The following is a 23,329-nucleotide window of genomic DNA, read 5'->3' on the forward strand; positions in this document are numbered from 1 at the left end:
TATCTCTCAATATGTCTCCACTAAACATCTTTCCACACAATATCAAAGTTTTATTGCAGCTGTTGATTCTGTGAAAATCCCATCATCTGTTGAAGAAGCATTGCAAAATAGAAATTGGGTCCAAGCTATGGATGAGGAAATGAGAGCACTTGAAAAAAATGGTACTTGGGAGATTATTGAAAGGAAAAGAGACAAAAGTCCAGTTGGATGCAGATGGATCTATACTGTAAAGTACAAATCTGATGGTACACTTGATCGATACAAAGCAAGACTAGTGGCAAAAGGTTATACTCAGACGTATGGTATTGATTATGAGGAGACATTTGCCCCAGTGGAAAAGATGAATACTGTTCGAATTTTACTATCTCTTGCTGCTTCATGTGGATGGGAATTGCAACAGTTTGATGTTAAAAATGCGTTCTTGCATGGAGACTTAGAGGAAGAAGTGTATATGGAGATTCCACCAGGTGTTGGCATAACAAATGGAGCTAACAAGGTGTGCAGATTGAAGAAAGCCTTATATGGACTAAAGCAGTCCCCTCGGGCATGGTTTGGAAGATTCACAAAGGCAATGAAGTGTTTGGGCTATAAGCAAAGTCAAGGAGACCACACTTTATTTTTTAAACATTCACAAGGAGGAAAACTGACTGTACTTCTTGTGTATGTTGATGATATTATTGTTACAGGAGATGATTTGATTGAGAGACATTTCCTCAAAGAGAAATTATCAGCAGAGTTTGAGATGAAAGACCTTGGGCAACTCAAGTATTTCTTGGGAATTGAGGTAGCCTACTCAAAGCAAGGCATCTTTATTTCTCAAAGGAAGTATGTGCTTGATCTTTTGCAGGAAACTGGCAAACTTGGATGCAAACCTGCAAGTGTTCCCATTGAACAAAATCACAGGATAAGCTTTGAGGAGGAAAGTGACAAAGTTGACAAGGGTCAATATCAGAGATTAGTTGGAAAATTGATTTACTTGGCACACACTAGACCAGATTTGGCATATGCAGTCAGTGTGGTGAGCCAATTCATGCATGATCTGAGGGTGAGACATTTGCAGGCTGTAGACCGCGTTCTACAATATCTTAAAGCAACTTCAGGGAGAGGACTTTTATTTAAAAGAGGTGGAAATCTAACTATGGAGACTTACACTGATGCGGATTATGCCGGATCAGTGAGTGACAGAAGATCTACGTCAGGCTATTGTACTTTTCTGTGTGGTAACCTTGTAGTTTGGAAGAGTAAGAAGCAAAGTGTAGTTACTCGATCAAGCGCCGAGGCAAAATTTAGAGCTATGGCACTAGGAATTTGTGAGCTATTGTGGATGAAACAAATTCTAGAAGACTTGAAGATACAATGTGAAGGTCCTATGAAATTGTTTTGTGACACTAAATCGGCTATTAGTATTGCTCATAATCCTGTTCAGCATGACAGGACTAAACACATTGAGATTGACCGACATTTTATCAAAGAGAAGTTGGATAGTGGACTGATAACTACATCTTACGTTTCTTCCGGGCATCAGCTGGCAGATGTGTTAACAAAAGGCTTACCAACAGAAAGATTCAGGCAACTTACTTGCAAGCTGGGAATGATAGATATCCATTCACCAGCTTGAGGGGGAATGTTGTAAATATTAGATTGTAAATAGTAATTATTTCTATTAGTAATGAGGCCCATTAGTCAAAGTCCATTAGGTTTTCTATTCTCTCTTATTTAAAGCATGTAGATGTAACATGTAAGAATAACTTTTTAATATATCAGTAAAATATTTTACAACATATAGTGATTGTAAGACATACATGGAACTAAGAAAAATTGCTGGTGAGGTTGAAAACTCTCTAGTTGGAACACTTGATTTCCAAATCAGTGAGAAGTTGGCATGAATGAGAATGACATATTTGATGCCTAAAAAACTTCCATTCAACGTTACCTTCTACTTGAAGCAATGACTAAGTGGAACCAATTCTTCATTCACCGTGTTTTTAGTTTTCCTATTATTCATCTCTTTGGCCAAGCTATGCTTTCTCTAAGTCATGGTTTGAATTTAACTTTGGTGGAAAAGGAAAAGTCACATTCTTCGGCTAGAATGTATTTGAAAGCAATTCAACCATCAGAATGTTTTGGTAGATATCTTGCTAATGAGGGTGTAAAGGAAATGAAAAGATGAATAATGCAGCCAAAGATTTGCAGAGTTAGTTGTGTGAGTTACAAAAGCTCTTTGATAATTTATTTAATGATGTAATGAGTCATAGAACTAACAAATGGTTATTATTGCACATGATTAAGATAGAAAGAGTACATTAAGATAAAACTAAGCACTGCATTCATCAGAAAATAACCTTCTCAACCAACCAAATTCAGCTCTCCTTTTCATCTCAGTCTTTTAGCAATCAATGTCAGCCACAACAACAGAGTATACACCTCACCGAATTACCGAATTACCTGGACTCTGGAAATGGCAGACAAATCTAGTTAATAATTTGCCTTAGTTTGACTAAAAACCATTGCATGAAGAATTAAAAATCTCATTTGATTACTGTGGAACTTGAAAATATTAACGAACATAAATATATACCTTATAACTAAATAATAATAATTTTATTGGCCAGTGACATAAAACAAACAAAAAGTAACATTCATACCTGAAACATGATGGGAATTCTTCATTCTCCTGGCTTCTCTATGGTCATGGCTCATATTGTGAGTTGCTCATTTATTCTTATGACCGGGATGTGAGCAATTTTGGACCAACATTCGTTCCGTTTATACCTTTCTTCTAACAATGGACATCTTGAAATGGTCAGTTCCTCAAGAAAGGTAGGGAGGCTGTCTTCTGGCAATGACTCTAGTCTTGGACACTCCCAGAAAAAAAGTGTTTTCAGTGAGGAGGGAAAGGCTTTTTCTGGCAATGAGTTTAGTCTTAGACAGCCCCAGAAATAAAGATTTTTCAGCGAGGAGAGGTGTCGAAGTCCATTTGCTTCTAAGGATTTCATTTCAAAGAGATTTTTGAATTCTAGAGACACAAGGGAAATGGGCAACAACGGCTCCTTGAGCAACATCTTAACAATGTCATCACCTCTGATATCCATTGAACGAACACGAGTAAGGCCTTGGAGACCCCACTCTGTTACCGGCTTTGTTATCCTCACAGAATAAACTATAATTGATTGTAAATTCGGAGGTAGGAAAGCTCCTTCACATAATGATAAATTCAAATTTGGAAGAATGCATAGAGTTATCGATTCAAGAGCGGTGAGTGTGTCCATCCGTTGAGGTAGTGATCTAAGTGCCTCGCAATCATTGACAACAAAAGATCGGAGGGTTGACGAGCTACAAGAAGAAGTTTCTGAAATAAAAATAGATTCCAAACTCCTACATCTCCAGATGGAAAGATCTTGGAGAACAGGAAAACAATTCAATGGGAAGGAGGTAAGTGCACTGCAGCTGTTTTCTAATTTAAGAGTCACAAGTGATGTGTAATTGCTCCACGTTTCAGGAGGTAGGAATGTTAAATTCTCACATTCTGAAATACAAAGTGATTGCAAAGAAGTGGGTAAACCGTTTGTTGGAAACGCATTGAGAGAACTAATACCATAGAGATCCAAGCGTTGAAGAGAGGTGCTGTTTATAATCATTTTAGGTACAGATTTTAGCATATGACAGCTCGATGTGTCTATTGTTTGCAGCAGATATGGAGAATCACTCTCGAGCAATGAGTATTGAGTCCTTTCAGTATTGCTTTCTGAATTCGAATATCCCCTAATACGAATATTTTTTATTGAGGAGAGCCAATGTTGAGTAGGTGGTGTTGCCAAGAGATGGTCGCAACCATCTATTTCAATCTTTTCTATGAAAGGAAGATGAGTAGGTAAATGTCCCTTTAATTTGGGACACCATACTAACCTCAGAGTTTTCAGACGAGGAAAAGGAAACATGTTGTCTTGGAAAGGACACCATTCCTCCCAATTTCCCATGTACGAAAATTCCAAATTCTCAAGGGATTGAAATGGTTGGAACGAAGAATTGGAACCTCCTGCTGCCAAGCCATAGAACTGCTGCCCAATTGTCTCCAAATTTGTCATGTCTTCAATGCACAAGTCCTTGAGAGAAGGTAGCTGCCCTAGTGGTGGAAGTGTCGTGCAATTCATACATTCATGAATATAGAGGGACACCATGTTAAAAAATGATGGATCTCCCAACCAACTAGGAAAATGTGTCCCACCATACGATTCAATTCTCAATTTCTTAAGGCTTGCATATGGTTGTAACATATCAAGCACATTTCTTTCATTAAGTGTGTCATCCGTTTCCTCACCCCACTGTAGCGTCAATTCCTCAATATGTTCTTTGCTCTTCAAGTTGGTATCACTTGCCTCCATGACATCAATGACATTTTGCAGGTTCTTGATGAATAATTCTCCCCGTAGATTAGGAAACTTCCCAAGCTCTCTAACAGTTGAACCAATATTTTTCTTGCCTACTACAAAAACATTTAGAGTTTGAAGGTTTTCTAGTTCAGCAATTTGCTTCGGCATCTCTATTATGCTTGTCCTATCAATATAAAGATGACGCAAATTAATTAATTTTCCAACATGTTCTGGCAATTCTGTGAGTTTATAGCACTTAGATAAAATCAAGGTTTGCAAGTAGTAGAGGTTGCATATGGTGTCAGGCAAGCTTGCAATATTCGTGTCAGAGAGATCTAGATAGCGCAACTGCACTAAATTGCCAACTGTAACGGGTAACGTGGTGATGTTTCTATATTTTGACAACGATAACACACGCAACCTTTCAAATGTGGGTAGCAAATAATTGACGACGTTGCTTGATAAATTATATTCTGCCCATCCAAATCCAATGGCAAGGAAGCTTCTCAAGCGTTTGAATTTGTCGAAAGTCTTAAACTTCTTGAAAACGTCGCATGTTTCTTTATTATATGACAAGTGACGAACATTTTCATAGCTCTTAGCGCCAAATTCATGTCTGTAACAACTTCTTCCAGATACAGCAGTAGCTAAATCATTAACAAGGTCATGCATGACAAATATTTGTTTTCCATAATTATCATGCAATTGTTGAATCAATGATCTGGATAACAATTCAGCAAAAAACTCATCACCTACTTCTTCCATTGTTTTTCTGTCTTGAGAATGATCAAGGAAGCCTTCTGCCATCCACAACAAAACCAATTGCTTCCTATCAAGCGGATAGTCCTTTGGAAAAATAGAGCAATAGGAAAAACATCTTTTCAATTGAGACGAAAGATATTGATAACTCAAGCGCAATGCAGGCAAAATATTATCATTCTGTAAGTTCCATATGTCGTTGTTCAGAACTTCAATCCACTCTTCAGTATCTACTTTCGAACGCAATAGTCCTCCAAGTGATTTTGCAGCGATTGGCAATCCACCACACTTTCTGGCAATCTTCCTGCCAATTGGTTCTAGGTTTCGGCGTTGAGTTTCAGAAAAGTCTCCACTTCCAAATGCATGTTTGGAGAGTAAAAACCAACTGTCTTCATGGGATAGAGGATCTAATGAAAAAATAGGAAATGTGCGTGCAACATCTGCCACTTTTTTGTGGCGTGTTGTGATGATCATTCTGCTTCCATTTTTTCCATATATCAACGGAGCTGCAAGTTCATCCCAATCAGAATAACTGTCATTCCATAAGTCATCCAGCACAATGAAAAATCTTTTGTCCCTCAAATTTTTCTTTAACTCAACTCGAAGAATATCAAGATTACTGTCATTCCATGTTTTTGAAGTGACAGATTCAAGGAGAGCTTTGGTTACTCTAAAAACATCAAAATCCTCCGATACACAAGCCCATGCTTTGAGATCAAAGTGATGTTCAACTTTTTCATCATTGTAAGCAAGTTGTGCAAGTGTTGTTTTTCCGACACCTCCCATGCCTACAATTGCAACTACGCCCATATTGTTCTGGCTAGTATTGCTTTGTGATAGCAACATGTTCATTACTTTGTCTTTGTCATCTTTCCTACCAACCATGACAGATTCATTGAACATAGGAGTTGAAGGTGTTCTACGAGATACTCCGACACTTTTAGTTTGCAAACTAATGATATCTTTATTTTCAGCAAAATGTTTGAGGTTTAAGCACATTTTTTTCATTTGGGAATTGATCTCTTCATAGTTATTTGTAGAAGGAGAAAAAAAGAAGTTCCAGACCTGTTTAGTTTTGCTTGCAGCTTGCGTGTTCTCCATCTGGCATTGAAGGGAATGATAGCTAATATGGTTGAGCAGATCTTCAGCATCGTAGAGAGCATCTTTCAAGCCATCAAGCCATTGTTTGATAGAAGGAGTGTTGATCTGCTTCTCCTCTGCAGCATCTAGCACAGGTTGAATAGTGAGTAGTGTTTGTCCTAACTGTTCCAAGAGTGAGTCATCGAACTTGGTTTGTTTGAAGTAATCAAGAAACTCTTTGGAAGCAAGTTTCTCAACTAAGGTTTGAACAGTTGCAGAGAGGAAAGCACTTCCAATCATAGTTGCAGCCATTTTGTATTAGCAAAAGATGGAAGGAAATCAAGATCTGTGTGAATGGAGAGCAAAGAATGATATGTCAATGGTAACTAGATATTAGTACAATCAAGATGTGAATGCAAAGGAATAGTAATTGGATATTAGTAGTACAATCAAGATGATTGTGACAAGTGAGCATTAAAACAATGCATATAATAATTGTTATTTTGCAACTTGTTTGCTTCAAAACTGATGGGAGCATAGTCAAGCTCTTCTCATTTGGCATCTTAAGCATATTCGGGAAGGCTAGCTGACTACTTAAGCATTGATTAGGAATCTGTTTGACTCAATATTAAAATACAAATAGTTGAATACATAACTACTTCTTTCTTACGCATATGCTTCTTTCTAGTTTAGTTTGTAATGAAAAACCGGGTAGGACAATGTAATATATATATATATATATATATATATATATATATATATATATATATATATATATATATATATATATATATATATATATATATATAAATAAAAAATGGAAGGACGAATGTCTTATTTATTTAGTCATAAAACAATTATATATGTGAAAGAGGGTAGGTGTGAAGGTGAATGGATTGGAGAAGAAAGGGGTAGTGGTTTTCAGAGAAAAATATCAATCATTTTCTTTCTCTTGTTTTGTTTTCAGAGGTGTTTTTATTCTCTTTTTTGAAGGTGTGGAATGAGAGAGAGGTCTTCTTGAGCTGTCATCAGAATTCCTCCTCCAATTGAATCATGTGAGTGGGTGAAAGATGTGTTGCTCCTCCAAAAAAAAATTTATCTACCCATCGGTCCCCTCTTTTGGTCACTTAGAAAAAACTAAATTGTAAGTGAAGGTATCCGATCGAGACAATTGAGAGATGGTCCACGTGTCTTGCCCTGAGTGGTTAATTAAAAAGTATTTTTTATTTTTTCAGATTTTATTATGTAATTTAATTATTTAAATTTTTAATTTGATTGGATAATGGAAATGAGTATGGATTGCTAACATTAACCATTGATTAATCCTGATCTAACGATCACGATTAACTCAAAGAAACACACAAAGACACACAAATTGTTAGATAATTTAAAATGCCTAAAATACCCCTTCTAGATGATTTAATCGATTTAAAACAATTTAAATCAATTGAATCAAATAAAATTCTCAATTTCTAAAATGAGTATGATAAAAAAAAATAAGAATAGGAAAATTCCATTTATTTAATTTGAATACTATGACAAAAGAATAAAAATAAAACAACTGATTATGAATAAAAATCGGGCGCCAAAGTGCTCGAAAAATTAAACTGAAGGAAATCAAGATCGGTGTGAATTGATAGCAAAGAGTGGTATGTCAATGGTTTTCTTGAATGGTTGGCAGTGGTAATAGTAAAGCAAGAGATACATGTGATGTGAATACTGATTCAATAATTGATGCAAAGGAATGGTTATTGATATAAGTGAAATTCTAGTAACAGACTATCGATGTCACACTGGATGTTATGACATCCAATTCTGCGCAGACAGGTAATGTATGCAGAAAGTAAATGTAAAAAGCAGTAAATGACACAGAGAATTATTTACCTAGTTCGGTGACAAACACACCTACTCTGGGGGCTACCAAGCCAGGGAGAAAATCCACTATAAGAGGTATTAACTCAGGACTTAAACCACCAGTTTAATCCTATCACTTAAGACCTACCCAATGCAATTTCAATCTAAACTAAGACCTGAGTACCTACTCACTCCCCCTCAATCACAACAGTGATTACAACCATTAATAATTTTAAAGTCAATGATAAAGATATACTTCAAACAACTCTTGATTGTGCTTAAAAGCTTTAATCAAGAAACACATCACTCACGCTTAAAAGCTTAGAGTGACACAACAATTACAACTCAATAAACACCCTAGTCCAATGCAATCATCTAGGTGATAATTGATTGGCTCACAAGTAAAACCCAATTCAAGACACAATAAAAGTACAGCAAGGATATATAATGATATATTTAATTCTTCACGCTTCAAATCCCTCAAAATGCTGAAAGTAGAATTGCCATCCTTTTATAATGCAGTACTTGGGTCTTGTACTTGAATTTCCTAAAATTAAGGTAAAGCAAGTTAACCTAATTTCCACACATTAGGGTGCTAACAAATAGGCTATATGTTAGGTCTCTTAATTTTAGCTCAACTGTTAGTTTCCTGAAAAACAGCCTGAGATAAATACTGAAACATAACAGAAAAACTAACTAGTCTATACTTTAGCATCTGCTGTCAAGGATGAATGTCATAACATTCAGTTTGACATCCAGAAAATAGGCTATATGCTAGGTCTCTTAATTTTAGCACAGCTGTTAGTTTCCTGAAAATCAGTCTGAGATAAATACTGAAACATAACAGAAAAACTAACTAGCCTATACTTTAGCATCTGCTGTCAGGGATGAATGTCATAACATTCAGTTTGACATCCAGTAAATCCTGTATTAGTTAATCCTGCAGCATACTACTTAAGCATGTCATGACATCAGTCAAGACATCTAAGTACAATAAGTGTTTTAACACAAAATGCAGCCAATCAAAAACATCTACAAACTCCCCCTTTGGCAAATTTTTGGCTAAAACAACTTGGCATCACAACAGAGTTCACAGCAGCAGAAAGCACACATCCAAGCAGAGAATCAAATTAGCTAATACACTTAGCAAACATAGAGGTTAAACTTCAAACAGTAGCAGCACAAGTAGATAGCAAACAGCAACATAACCTCTTGTTTAGAGGATCTTCAACTTCAAAGGAATCTGTTGTCCTGGGGTACATGTGTTACTCCCCCTTTTTGTCAAAAATGTTGCCAAAGCAACACTTAATATTACAGACCAACACAAACAAAAATACAAGCAATTATCAGACACACAATCTTGATTTTACTTCACAGTTTCAATCAAGACGACACACTCTTGATCTTGTTTTGTAGCGTTGATCAAGACGACACCCACTTGATCTTGCCTCACAGCTTTGATCAAGTAGACACACACTCTTGCTTAACTGCTTTTCCTACAAAGGACTCCTAGAGGCATAATGGTGCTTCTTGTTTATGTGGATGACATTGTCGTGACGGGTTCTGATAATGATGTTATTTCTAGAATCAAACACTTGTTGAATTTAACTTTTCAAATGAAAGAGGTATGCTATCTCACTTATTTCTTGGGTTTGGAGGTGCATTATCATCATGAGGGTGTTTTTCTAAATCAACAAAAGTACATTTAAGACTTGGTACAACTGGCTGGATTCACAAATGCAACCCTTGTAGACACTCCCATGTAAGTTAATGTTAAATATAGAAGAGATGAAGGTGACCTTCTTGATGATCCCACTCAATGTCCTAAACTGGTAGGAAGTCTTATCTATGTAACTATCACTCACCCAAATATTTCTTTCGTTGTACACACAGTTAGTAAGTTCATGCCAGCTCCACGACATTTCCATCTTTCAGCGGTACAACGAATCATTATATATCTTCTTGGTACCCTAAAGCGTGGTTTATTTTTTCCTGTTAATTCATCAATCAAACTCCAAGCAGATAATGATGCTGATTGGGCTGGATGTCCAGACACAAGAAAATCTACTACTGGCTAGTGTATGTTCCTAGGGAATGCTCCTATTTCATGGAAATGTAAGAAATATGATTCAGTCTCAAAGTTTCCACAGAAGCAGAATATCACGCAATGTTTGTCGCTTGTTCTGAAATAATATGGTTGCGTGGTCTTTTTATTGAGCTTGGATTCTCTCAACAACAACTAACTCCGTTGCATGCTGATAATACCAGTGCCATTCAGATTGCAGCAAATCCAATTTACCATGAACGGACAAAACATATGAAGTCGATTGTTACTCTATTCGGGAAGCCTATGATAGAAGAGTCGTCAATCTACCACATGTATCAACATCTGTTCAAATAGATGGCATTTTCACTAAAACCTTGACACGTCAGCGACACAATTTTCTGTGAGCAAATTCTTTACTTTGAATAAATTTTGAATGATAGCAAATTGTGTGATCATCATCCAAATGTTGGCTGTGCATTATCTTCCATGATTCATTTGTGTTTTTATCCCATTCTATTGTTGCATGACTGTACATAAAGACCCACATTGATACATCTCTTAAAAGAACTCATAAAATCTATTTTGTGTCAGTATGTATCAACACATGATCCTATGCATCGATCCATACAGTATGTTGTAAACCACAAAATTCTTTTGTTCAGTATTTATCGATCCATACGAGTCATGTATCGATACATGGACAGGCAAAATGCTCTATGGATCGATCCATACGAGCCTTGCATCGATCCATGTTAGTTGAAATGTCCTATGTATCAATACATACGAATTATGCATCGATCCATGTTAGTTGAAATTTCCTATGTGTCAATACATACGAATTATGCATCGATCCATGTTAGTTGAAATGTCCTATGTATCAATACATACGAATTATGCATCAATCCATGCTTACTTAAATTCCCCAAAAACTCATTAATCTTACAGTATGTATCGATGCATAACCTCATGTATCAATACATAAGTCTGTTTTATGTTCTAACAGCTTTTATTTTGCATATATAAGAAATGTTGTGACAGCAGTGCAAACTGAACGAATTCTGAGAGGGAAAAACAGTTGAGACACCAATCAAAGAAGTGTGTAGCAGCAATTGTTTTGAGCAGTTAGAAACCTGAAAGAGACTTCATCTTCTTCATCTTCTCAATCTCTTTTCTTCAAGAACATCAACACATAATCATTCTTGTTCTTTGGATTAAAGGATCAACGAGATAACGTTCAGTGGTACGATTAAGGATCTAGCTGAGGTTTTCAGTGGAACGATCGCGGATCTAGCTAAGTTGAAGATTGAAGGGGGTTTCGAGGAAAAACCTACTGGTTTGTCCTTCAAGAACTGGAGTTTTCTTGCGGGTTTGTTAGTCACGTTTGCAGAACAGATTCATCCGCAGCGTTGCGTTTGGAAATCGGGGGATTTCGCAAACAGGTCGTGGAACCGGTGAATTGTTTGCAATTTCTTGCAGGAAATTCTTGATCGAGCTCAGATCAAGTGAAGGTTTTATACAAGAAGAAGATCTTGGGACTTAGAATTCTGTCTGTGTATTGAAACCTTGTATCAACGAATTCGGCATTATTGATAATTACAGTTCTCAATTTCATTTGAAATTGAGAGGGAGACGTACCCACACGCGAGGACGACGTGGGGAACTTCCTTACCAAATCTCTGCGTATCGTATTCTTTCCTTATCTCTCTTTATGTTTTCAACAGTTTCGTAATTTCAAATAGTGTGTTGTGGCTGCAATTTTTGCGATACAATAGTGGCAAGAAAACTTCTTTAACTAAAGTCCACTGTTGTTCATTATTGATCACATACACACCAACTGTTTGACAAAACTGTTTGCTGAATTTTATTCATTGGAATTAGGATTTAGTGATAAGTGCATTCAATTTAATAAGATTCTAGTGTTAATATTTTCTGTCATTCTAATTCAAATCCAGCATTAAATTCGCGTGTCCGGTTTTCTAGTAGCGGTTCAGAATAGACGGAAGTCGATTCGGGACTGAAATTTTCCGCCAAGTTTAAAAACTCTGATAAAATTTTAAATCCGTTTATTTTTAAAGAGGTGATCTATTCACCCCCCGTCTCGATCACTAGCCACACCGTCTAACAAGTGGTATCAGAGCGCTGGTTCGCTGGTGCTCTGTGGCTTCCTGTAACAGTATGGATTCTGAACCAAAGGGGGCGTATAATAGAGCGCCTATTTTCAACGGTGAAAATTACGGCTACTGGAAAGACTGCATGTGAGTTCATATAAATTCTGTGGATAGGTTAGTATGGGCTGCCATTGAAAATGGTCCTTTTCAAATCACCATGACAAATGCGGCTGGCGCCATAGTTCCTAAACCAGAAGCTGATTGGAATGAGAAAGATGAGAAAAAGTGGTCGTGTGATTGGAGAGCTCGAAACATGCTAATTTCAACACTTGGTGTTGATGAGTATTATCGGGTATCCCATTGCACGACAGCTAAAGAAATGTGGGATGCTTTAGAAGTTGCCCATGAGGGTACTACTGAAGTAAAACAGTCACATATTAACACTCTCAATCAAGAGTTTGAGCTCTTTCGCAGCAAACAAGGAGAATCTATCTCCGACATGCAAAAGAGATTCACTCATCTCACTAATAGGTTGAATGCACTTGGAAAAACTGTTTCCAATGAAATTGCCACTAATAAAATTCTGAGGTGTCTTAGCAGGGAGTGGCAACCTAAAGTAACAGCAATTAAGGAAGCAAACGACCTTACGAGACTTACAATTACAACTCTGTTTGGAAAGCTGGAAGAACATCAGCAAGCACTAGAAAGTCTTGAAAAGTTTGAGAACAAAAGTAAGAAGGAAAAGGAGAAGAAAAGAGACAAAGAGGGAGAGAAGAAGCCAATAGCTCTTGTGGCCTCTAGCTCTAAGTCCTCACGAAAAGAGCAAAGTGAAAATGATTCTAGTAGTGACAAAGATTCGGATGATGAGGAAATGGGACTGTTTGTAAGGAGATATAATAGATTCATTCGAAAGAATGGAGTCAAGCATTCCGACAAAAACCTCATGATGTTTCGAAGACAATCTACAGATGCGAAACAGGAAGAGAATAAGAAGAGTAGAGGAAGAGGATCTTGTTTTAATTGTGGAAAATCTGGACATTATAAAACAGACTGTCCTATGAAATATAAGGATCAAAGAAAAGCTTCACCAAAAGGGTACAACAAACAAAGAAGAGCTTACATTGCATGGGAAAGTGATAGTGATTCATCAAGCACACAAAGCTCAAGTGATAGTGATGAAACTGCAAATTTGTGCCTTATGGCTCACACCAAAAATCTGTCCTACCACAAGAAGAAAATCAATGACAAAAAGGTAAAACAAGCCTATTACAATAATTTCTCCTCTATGTCTTTTTCTGAACTGAAAGTAGCTTTTGAAAAACTGCATAACGAAGCTGTAGATGCTTTTAAAAGACTATCTTCCGATAAACAAATTTTTTCATTTCTGGAAGGTAAAGTATACAAAGCTGAAAATGATTTAGAATCGTTAAAAGCTAGTATTGCAGAAAATTCAAAAGATATTGGCATTGATGGATGTAGTAAAGTTAGGTATTGTGACGCTTGTCATATTTGGCAAAAAGAGGTAAACACTCTCAAGGTCAAATTAGAAAAAGCGTTACAACCTAAGGTTACTTATGCCGTTGACTCTAGGTTGTTTAAGAAGTCGTTAAATCCACCATATGCAAAATACTCTTTCATTCCAAAGGATTTAATGAACAAGAATAAACAACCACATCATCATGGTTTATGTCATTATTGTTGTCGTGCTGGCCATACCATTGAGAAATGCAAGTTTAGGAGATTTCTTGTTCCTAAAGGTATTTATCAATGGAAGCCAAAAGGCAACCATGTTAGCACTTACCCACTTGGACCCAATGAAAATTGGGTACCAACTTCTCTCTTTTGATATTGTAGGATGAGTGCCTTGCTTCCGTAGATAGAAGGTGGTTTCTTGACAGCGGTTGCTCAAGGCACATGACCGGTGACATATCGCTTTTTATAGACTTCAAGGCAAAGAAGAAGGGATATGTTACTTATGGAGACAATAACAAAGGAGCTATACTCGGCAAAGGTAGTGTAGGTAATCCCTCCACCACTACTATTTCTAATGTCCATCTAGTAGAGGGACTTAAACACAATTTGTTAAGCATAAGTCAATTATGTGACATGGGCTATAAAGTTTCCTTCACAAAAAGTTGCTGCATAATTGAACATGCTGAACAGAACGTTGTGTTTAAGGGTGTAAGAGTAAACAACATCTATATGCTTGACCTTTTTGATGTATCTTTAACAAGTACTAAATGTCTAGTTACCTTGAATGATGATTCTTGGCTTTGGCATAGACGTTTAGCACATGTTAATTTCGATTTGCTTAATAAGGTTGTATCTAAGGATCTAGTAGTCGGTCTTCCAAAAATAAAATTTTCAAAAGACCACCTATGTGACGCGTGCCAAATGGGAAAGCAAACGAGGGTCTCCTTTAAATCAAAAAATATAATTTCAACTTCTCGACCCCTTGAGCTTCTCCATATGGATCTCTTTGGACCTTCTAGGACAAAGAGCTTAGGTGGAAATTACTATGGTTTTGTAATTGTTGACGACTATTCTAGATTTACTTGGACTATATTCCTTCATAGCAAAGATGAAACTTTTTCTGCTTTTAAAAATTTTGCAAATCTGTCCCAAAACAAAATGAATTCCAAAATAGTTACAATCCGTAGCGATCATGGTGGTGAATTTCAAAATTATCACTTTGATAAGTACTGTGACAAGTATGGTATTGAGCATAAGTTTTCAGCTCCTCGAACTCCACAACAAAATGGCGTTGTGGAGCGTAAAAATCGTGTTTTAGAGGAGTTGGCAAGAACAATGCTAAATGAGGGTGGATTACCAAAATACTTTTGGGTTGATGCTGTTAGCACAGCTTGTTATGTTTTAAACAGGATCTTAATCCGTCCTATGTTAAATAAAACCCCTTATGAGCTTTTAAAAGGAAGAAAGCCAAACTTGTCACATCTTCACGTGTTCGGTTGTAAATGTTTTGTATTGAATAATGGTAAGGAAAATATTGGGAAGTTTGATGCAAAAGCAGATGAAGGTATCTTTCTTGGATACTCACTATCAAGTAAAGCATATAGAGTGTATAATAAGCGTTTACTTACTGTTGAAGAATCTGTCCATGTTTCTTTTGATGAGTCTTATCCGAAAAATGTCGGAAAAGGTATTTCTTTTGATGACGCAGGTGTATCTACAGAAGACATACTCAAGGAAGCTGTTAAGGAAACTGATCAGTCCAAAACAGCTGCCCATGAGAAGGAGGAAGATACTAGTCATGAAGAAGATGAGGAAGAAAAGACAGCTGAAGTGAATGATCTTCCAACAGCTTGGAAGTCCTCAAAAGACCATCCTATCGACAACATCTTGGGAGACATTTCAAAGGGAGTAATGACCCGTTCTAAGATAAGTAATTTTTGTTCTCACTTCGCTTTTGTTTCACAAGTAGAACCTAAAAATGCCAAAGAGGCCTTGATTGATGAATTTTGGCTAATGACCATGCAAGAAGAGCTTAATCAATTTAAAAGAAATGACGTTTGGGAACTTGTCCCTCGTCCGCGAGATCATCATATCATAGGTACTAAATGGGTTTTTAGAAATAAGCTTGATGAAAACGGAGTGATAACTAGGAACAAGGCACGTTTAGTAACACAAGGGTATAACCAAGAGGAGGGCATAGACTATGAGGAAACTTATGCTCCAGTTGCTCGCCTTGAAGCTATACGTCTCTTGCTTGCCTATGCGTGTTCCAACGATTTTAAGCTTTACCAAATGGACGTAAAGAGTGCGTTTCTAAATGGTGTCATAAATGAAGAGGTGTATGTCTCACAACCTCCCGGTTTTGAGAATGCTGAAAATCCAGATTATGTTTACAAATTAAAACGAGCTTTGTATGGTCTTAAACAAGCCCCTCGGGTTTGGTATGAAAGGCTTAGCAAATTTCTAATTGATCATGGATATTCAAGAGGTAAAGTGGATAATACTCTCTTTATTAAACACAAGGGAAAGCACATTCTTTTAGTTCAAGTTTATGTAGACGATATAATTTTTGGTTCAACTAACATACACTTGGTCAAAGAATTTTCTAAGGTTATGCAGGGTGAATTTGAGATGAGTCTCATGGGGGAGCTGAATTACTTCCTAGGACTGCAAATAAAGCAACTTGATGAGGGTACAACAGTATGTCAAACAAAATACTGCAGAGAACTACTCAAGCGCTTTGGAATGAATGACTCAAAATCAATTGACACCCCTATGCCTACCAACGGAAATTTAGATAAGGATAAGCATGGTAAGCGTGTAGATGTCAAAAAGTTCAGAGGTATGATTGGATCTCTCTTGTATCTTTCTGCTTCTAGACCCGACATCATGTTTAGTGTTTGTATGTGTGCACGATATCAATCAAATCCTAAGGAATCACACCTAAAAGCTGTTAAGCGCATATTTAGATATCTTCATCGAACACCGAAATATGGGCTTTGGTATTCCAAAGGAAGTGATTGTAGTTTAGTAGGTTACTCCGATTCTGATTTTGCTGGCTGCAAATCAGATAGGAAAAGCACGAGTGGTACATGTCACCTGTTTTCAAACTCCTTGGTAAGTTGGCATAGCAAAAAGCAGGTATCTGTGGCTTTGTCAACTGCAGAGGCTGAATACGTTGCAGCCGGTAGTTGTTGCGCTCAGATTTTGTGGCTAAAGCAACAACTACAAGACTTTAACATTCAACTCAAACGTATTCCAATAAAATGTGACAACACGAGTGCCATAAACCTTACTAAAAACCCTGTTTTACACTCACGCACTAAACACATAGAGATTAGACATCACTTTCTTCGCGACCATGTTGAAAAAGAAGACGTTGTATTTGAGCATGTTGATTCTAAAAATCAGCTTGCTGATATATTCACTAAACCTTTGGCAACGGAACCGTTCTTCAACATTCGTCGCGAATTAGGAATCTTAGATCTCTCTCAATTGATGTCTTAAGCATGTTTCTTCTTATTTATATTACGCCTCACCATGGTTGATGAGATTTGTTTTAGATTACACTTATTCCTCACAAGGTTACACCAACAGAGGTAATATCACTCCTTTCTATATCTCATCTAGAACTATATGATTGTGTATGTTAGAACAAAAGTTTTTGTTTATGTGAATATCTTTACTTATATTGATTGAACATTAAAACTCTGATTTGTGAATCATACTTGGGCATAATTATCATGACATACTTCATTAATGCATAGCCATACTGCACCAAAATTCATTAAAATCTGGTTTGGCATCAGTATGTATCGATCCAAACATGTATGCATCGATTCATGTCTTCTGCATTTCAAATTTGTCAAAACTGGTTCAGGATGTGTCGATCCATCCGTCGTTTGCATCGATACATAGACCCTTTAAAATAAAAAATGCATAATATGGATCGATTCATGGCCATATGCATCGACACATACTGACTGCAAATTGAATTAAATGCACATACACGGACGTATCAGAATCAACACTCTTGGCACCTAGACTTGGTTAAGTGGCACCAAGTTTTCTACAATGAGATGTCTGGCTTTATGGACGACTGCCGTGAAAATCCTGGTATTATGGACAGATTTAGAAGTATTGAAGTTCAGGACCGGTTTAGGCACTACTCCTTCATGGGCCAAAATCCAGACACAATGCCTCCTCCTCCGCTTCCGCCAAGCTTCAGAGATCCTGATAGAGATGATGAGGAATCCTGTGGTGGCCACAATCCCCATTAACCCATCATCATTTCATTTCACTGCATTTCATCTCATGCTGCTCTAGTTTTATTTGAATTGTTGCACAATATATGGTTTAGCTTATGTAATTCTTAAACTCGTTCTACTCCTTAAATGCTTTTCACTTTCTGTTTACCTCTATTGTTATTGCCCTTATTTGTCATTCTTTGTGAGTGATTCTTTACTTTGAAGCTTCCTTCTTTGTGATTGCTATCTTTTTTTTTTCATTTTTTTTGCCATGTCCTGCTACAACATGTTGCCTTGATAAACCTGTTTCTTCCTCTTTTTGATGTTGACAAAGGGGAAGAAATGCAGATATGCACAAACTCAGGGGGAGTATCACACATCTTGCCAAAAATTTGCCATCATCAAAAAGGGGGAGTTTGTGAGCAAATTCTTTACTTTGAATAAATTTTGAATGATAGCAAATTGTGTGATCATCATCCAAATGTTGGTTGTACATTATCTTACATGATTCATTTGTGTTTTTATCCCATTCTATTGTTGCATGACTGTACATAAAGACCCACATTGATACATCTCTTAAAAGAACTCATAAAATCTATTTTGTGTCAGTATGTATCAACACATGATCCTATGCATCGATCCATACAGTATGTTGTAAACCACAAAATTCTTTTGTTCAGTATGTATCGATCCATACGAGTCATGTATCGATACATGGACAGGAAAAATGCTCTATGGATCGATCCATACGAGCCTTGCATCGATCCATGTTAGTTGAAATGTCCTATGTATCAATATATACGAATTATGCATCGATCCATGTTAGTTAAATGTCCTATGTGTCAATACATACGAATTATGCATCGATCCATGTTAGTTGAAATGTCCTATGTATCAATACATACAAATTATGCATCGATCCATGCTTACTTAAATTCCCCAAAAACTCATTAATCTTACAGTATGTATCGATGCATAACCTCATGTATCAATACATAAGTCTGTTTTATGTTCTAACAGCTTTTGTTTTGCATATATAAGAAATGTTGTGACAGCAGTGCAAACTGAACGAATTCTGAGAGGGAAAAACAGTTGAGACACCAATCAAAGGAGTGTGTAGCAGCAATTGTTTTGAGCAGTTAGAAACCTGAAAGAGACTTCATCTTCTTCATCTTCTCAATCTCTTTTCTTCAAGAACATCAACACATAATCATTCTTGTTCTTTGGATTAAAGGATCAACGAGATAACGTTCAGTGGTACGATTAAGGATCTAGCTGAGGTTTTCAGTGGAACGATCGAGGATCTAGCTGAGTTGAAGATTGAAGGGGGTTTCGAGGAAAAACCTACTGGTTTGTCCTTCAAGAACTGGAGTGTTCTTGCGGGTTTGTTAGTCACGTTTGCAGAACAGATTCAGCCGCAGCGTTGCGTTTGGAAATCGGGGGATTTCGCAAACAGGTCGTGGAACCGGTGAATTGTTTGCAATTTCTTGCAGGAAATTCTTGATCGAGCTCAGATCAAGTGAAGGTTTTATACAAGAAGATGATCTTGGGACTTAGAATTCTGTCTGTGTATTGAAACCTTGTATCAACGAATTCGACATTATTGATAATTACAGTTCTCAATTTCATTTGAAATTGAGAGGGAGACGTACCCACACGCGAGGACGACGTGGGGAACTTCCTTACCAAATCTCTGCGTATCGTATTCTTTCCTTATCTCTCTTCACGTTTTCAACAGTTTCGCAATTTCAGATAGTGTGTTGTGGCTGCAATTTTTGCGATACAATAGTGGCAAGAAAACTTCTTTAACTAAAGTCCACTGTTGTTCATTATTGATCACATACACACCAACTGTTTGACAAAACTGTTTGCTGAATTTTATTCATTGGAATTAGGATTTAGTGATAAGTGCATTCAATTTAATAAGATTCTAGTGTTAATATTTTATGTCATTCTAATTCAAATCCAGCATTAAATTCGCGTGTCCGGTTTTCTAGTAGCGGTTCAGAATAGACGGAAGTCGATTCGGGACTGAAATTTTCTGCCAAGTTAAAAAACTCTGATAAAATTTTAAATCCGTTTATTTTTAAAGAGGTGATCTATTCACCCCCCTCTCGATCACTAGCCACACCGTCTAACAAGTGGTATCAGAGCGCCGGTTCGCTGGAGCTCTATGGCTGCCTGTAACAGTATGGATTCTGAACCAAAGGGGGCGTATAATAGAGCGCCTATTTTCAACGGTGAAAATTACGGCTACTGGAAAGACTGCATGCGAGTTCATATAAATTCTGTGGATAGGTTAGTATGGGCTGCCATTGAAAATGGTCCTTTTCAAATCACCATGACAAATGTGGCTGGTGCCATAGTTCCTAAACCAGAAGCTGATTGGAATGAGAAAGATGAGAAAAAGTGGTCGTGTGATTGGAGAGCTCGAAACATGCTAATTTCAGCACTTGGTGTTGATGAGTATTATCGGGTATCCCATTGCACGAAAGCTAATGAAATATGGGATGCTTTAGAAGTTGCCCATGAGGGTACTAATGAAGTAAAACAGTCCCATATTAACACTCTCAATCAAGAGTTTGAGCTCTTTCGCATGAAACAAGGAGAATCTATCTCTGACATGCAAAAGAGATTCACTCATCTCACTAATAGGTTGAATGCACTTGGAAAAACTGTTTCCAATGAAATTGCTACTAATAAAATTCTGAGGTGTCTTAGCAGGTAGTTGGCAACCTAAAGTAACAACAATTAAGGAAGCAAACGACCTTACGAGACTTACAATTACAACTCTGTTTGGAAAGCTGGAAGAACATCAGCAAGCACTAGAAAGTCTTGAAAAGTTTGAGAACAAAAGTAAGAAGGAAAAGGAGAAGAAAAGAGACAAAAAGGGAGAGAAGAAGCCAATAGCTCTTGTGGCCTCTAGCTCTAAGTCCTCACGAAAAGAGCAAAGTGAAAATGATTCTAGTAGTGACAAAGATTCGGATGATGAGGAAATTGGACTGTTTGTAAGGAGATATAATAGATTCATTCGAAAGAATGGAGTCAAGCATTCCGACATAAACCTCATGAAGTTTCGAAGACAATCTACAGATGCGAAACAGGAAGAGAATAAGAAGAGTAGAGGAAGAGGATCTTGTTTTAATTGTGGAAAATCTGGACATTATAAAACAAACTGTCCTATGAAATATAAGGATCAAAGAAAAGCTTCACCAAAAGGGTACAACAAACAAAGAAGAGCTTACATTGCATGGGAAAGTGATAGTGATTCATCAAGCACACAAAGCTCAAGTGATAGTGATGAAACTGCAAATCTGTGCCTTATGGCTCACACCAAAAATCTGTCCTACCACAAGAAGAAAATCAATGACAAAAAGGTAAAACAAGCCTATTACAATAATTTCTCCTCTATGTCTTTTTCTGAACTGAAAGTAGCTTTTGAAAAACTGCATAACGTAGCTGTAGATGCTTTTAAAAGACTATCTTCCGATAAACAAATTTTTTCATTTCTGGAAGGTAAAGTATACAAAGCTGAAAATGATTTAGAATCGTTAAAAGCTAGTATTGCAGAAAATTCAAAAGATATTGACATTGATGGATGTAGTAAAGTTAGGTATTGTGACGCTTGTCATATTTGGCAAAAAGAGGTAAACACTCTCAAGGTCAAATTAGAAAAAGCGTTACAACCTAAGGTTACTTATGCCGTTGACTCTAGGTTGTTTAAGAAGTCGTTAAATCCACCATATGCAAAATACTCTTTCATTCCAAAGGATTTAATGAACAAGAATAAACAACCACATCATCATGGTTTATGTCATTATTGTTGTCGTGTTGGCCATACCATTGAGAAATGCAAGTTTAGGAGATTTCTTGTTCCTAAAGGTATTTATCAATGGAAGCCAAAAGGCAACCATGTTAGCACTTACCCACTTGGACCCAATGAAAATTGGGTACCAACTTCTCTCTTTTGATATTGTAGGATGAGTGCCTTGCTTCCGTAGATAGAAGGTGGTTTCTTGACAGCGGTTGCTCAAGGCACATGACCGGTGACATATCACTTTTTATAGAATTCAAGGCAAAGAAGAAGGGATATGTTACTTATGGAGACAATAACAAAGGAGCTATACTCGGCAAAGGTAGTGACGCGTGCCAAATGGGAAAGCAAACGAGGGTCTCCTTTAAATCAAAAAATATAATTTCAACTTCTCGACCCCTTGAGCTTCTCCATATGGATCTCTTTGGACCTTCTAGGACAAAGAGCTTAGGTGGAAATTACTCTGGTTTTGTAATTGTTGACGACTATTCTAGATTTACTTGGACTATATTCCTTCATAGCAAAGATGAAACTTTTTCTGCTTTTAAAATTTTTGCAAATCTGTCCCAAAACAAAATGAATTCCAAAATAGTTACAATCCGTAGCGATCATGGTGGTGAATTTCAAAATTATCACTTTGATAAGTACTGTGACAAGTATGGTATTGAGCATAACTTTTCAGCTCCTCGAACTCCACAACAAAATGGCGTTGTGGAGCGTAAAAATCGTGTTTTAGAGGAGTTGGCAAGAACAATGCTAAATGAGGGTGGATTACCAAAATACTTTTGGGCTGATGCTGTTAGCACAGCTTGTTATGTTTTAAACAGGATCTTAATCCGTCCTATGTTAAATAAAACCCCTTATGATCTTTTAAAAGGAAGAAAGCCAAACTTGTCACATCTTCACGTGTTCGGTTGTAAATGTTTTGTATTGAATAATGGTAAGGAAAATATTGGGAAGTTTGATGCAAAAGCAGATGAAGGTATCTTTCTTGGATACTCACTATCAAGTAAAGCATATAGAGTGTATAATAAGCGTTTACTTACTGTTGAAGAATCTGTCCATGTTTCTTTTGTTGAGTCTTATTCGAAAAATGTCGGAAAAGGTATTTCCTTTGATGACGCAGGTGTATCTACAGAAGACATACTCAAGGAAGCTGTTAAGGAAACTGATCAGTCCAAAACAGCTGCCCATGAGAAGGAGGAAGATACTAGTCATGAAGAAGATGAGGAAGAAAAGACAGCTGAAGTGAATGATCTTCCAACAGCTTGGAAGTCCTCAAAAGACCATCCTATCGACAACATCTTGGGAGACATTTCAAAGGGAGTAATGACCCGTTCTAAGATAAGTAATTTTTGTTCTCACTTCGCTTTTGTTTCACAAGTAGAACCTAAAAATGCCAAAGAGGCCTTGATTGATGAATTTTGGCTAATGGCCATGCAAGAAGAGCTTAATCAATTTAAAAGAAATGACGTTTGGGAACTTGTACCTCGTCCGCGAGATCATCATATCATAGGTACTAAATGGGTTTTTAGAAATAAGCTTGATGAAAACGGAGTGATAACTAGGAACAAGGC

The 23,329-nt window shown here is 37.0% G+C and overlaps 1 protein-coding gene across 5 annotated transcripts in view; it reads right to left on the reverse strand.

Annotated features, from left to right (window-relative positions):
• Positions 1 to 1,732: 1,732 nt before the first annotated feature.
• LOC127085663 (putative disease resistance RPP13-like protein 1) overlaps positions 1,733 to 23,329 on the reverse strand; it is a 45,054-nt gene continuing 23,457 nt past the window's right edge. The window contains exons 2-3 of one of the 5 annotated variants that reach the window (XM_051026159.1): positions 2,646 to 3,666; positions 1,733 to 2,452 (exon numbers count right to left, since the gene is read on the reverse strand). In XM_051026159.1, coding sequence (XP_050882116.1) covers positions 2,697 to 3,666 — 970 coding nt within the window. In that variant the 3' untranslated portion in view covers positions 1,733 to 2,452; positions 2,646 to 2,696. Of the gene's footprint in view, positions 2,453 to 2,645; positions 6,888 to 23,329 lie in introns of those variants that run through there. The other 4 variants (XM_051026161.1, XM_051026160.1, XM_051026157.1 and 1 more) reach the window with 4 other exon arrangements.

The sequence above is a fragment of the Lathyrus oleraceus genome, chromosome 5 (assembly GCF_024323335.1).
Source record: "Lathyrus oleraceus cultivar Zhongwan6 chromosome 5, CAAS_Psat_ZW6_1.0, whole genome shotgun sequence".
Lineage (NCBI taxonomy): Eukaryota > Viridiplantae > Streptophyta > Magnoliopsida > Fabales > Fabaceae > Lathyrus > Lathyrus oleraceus.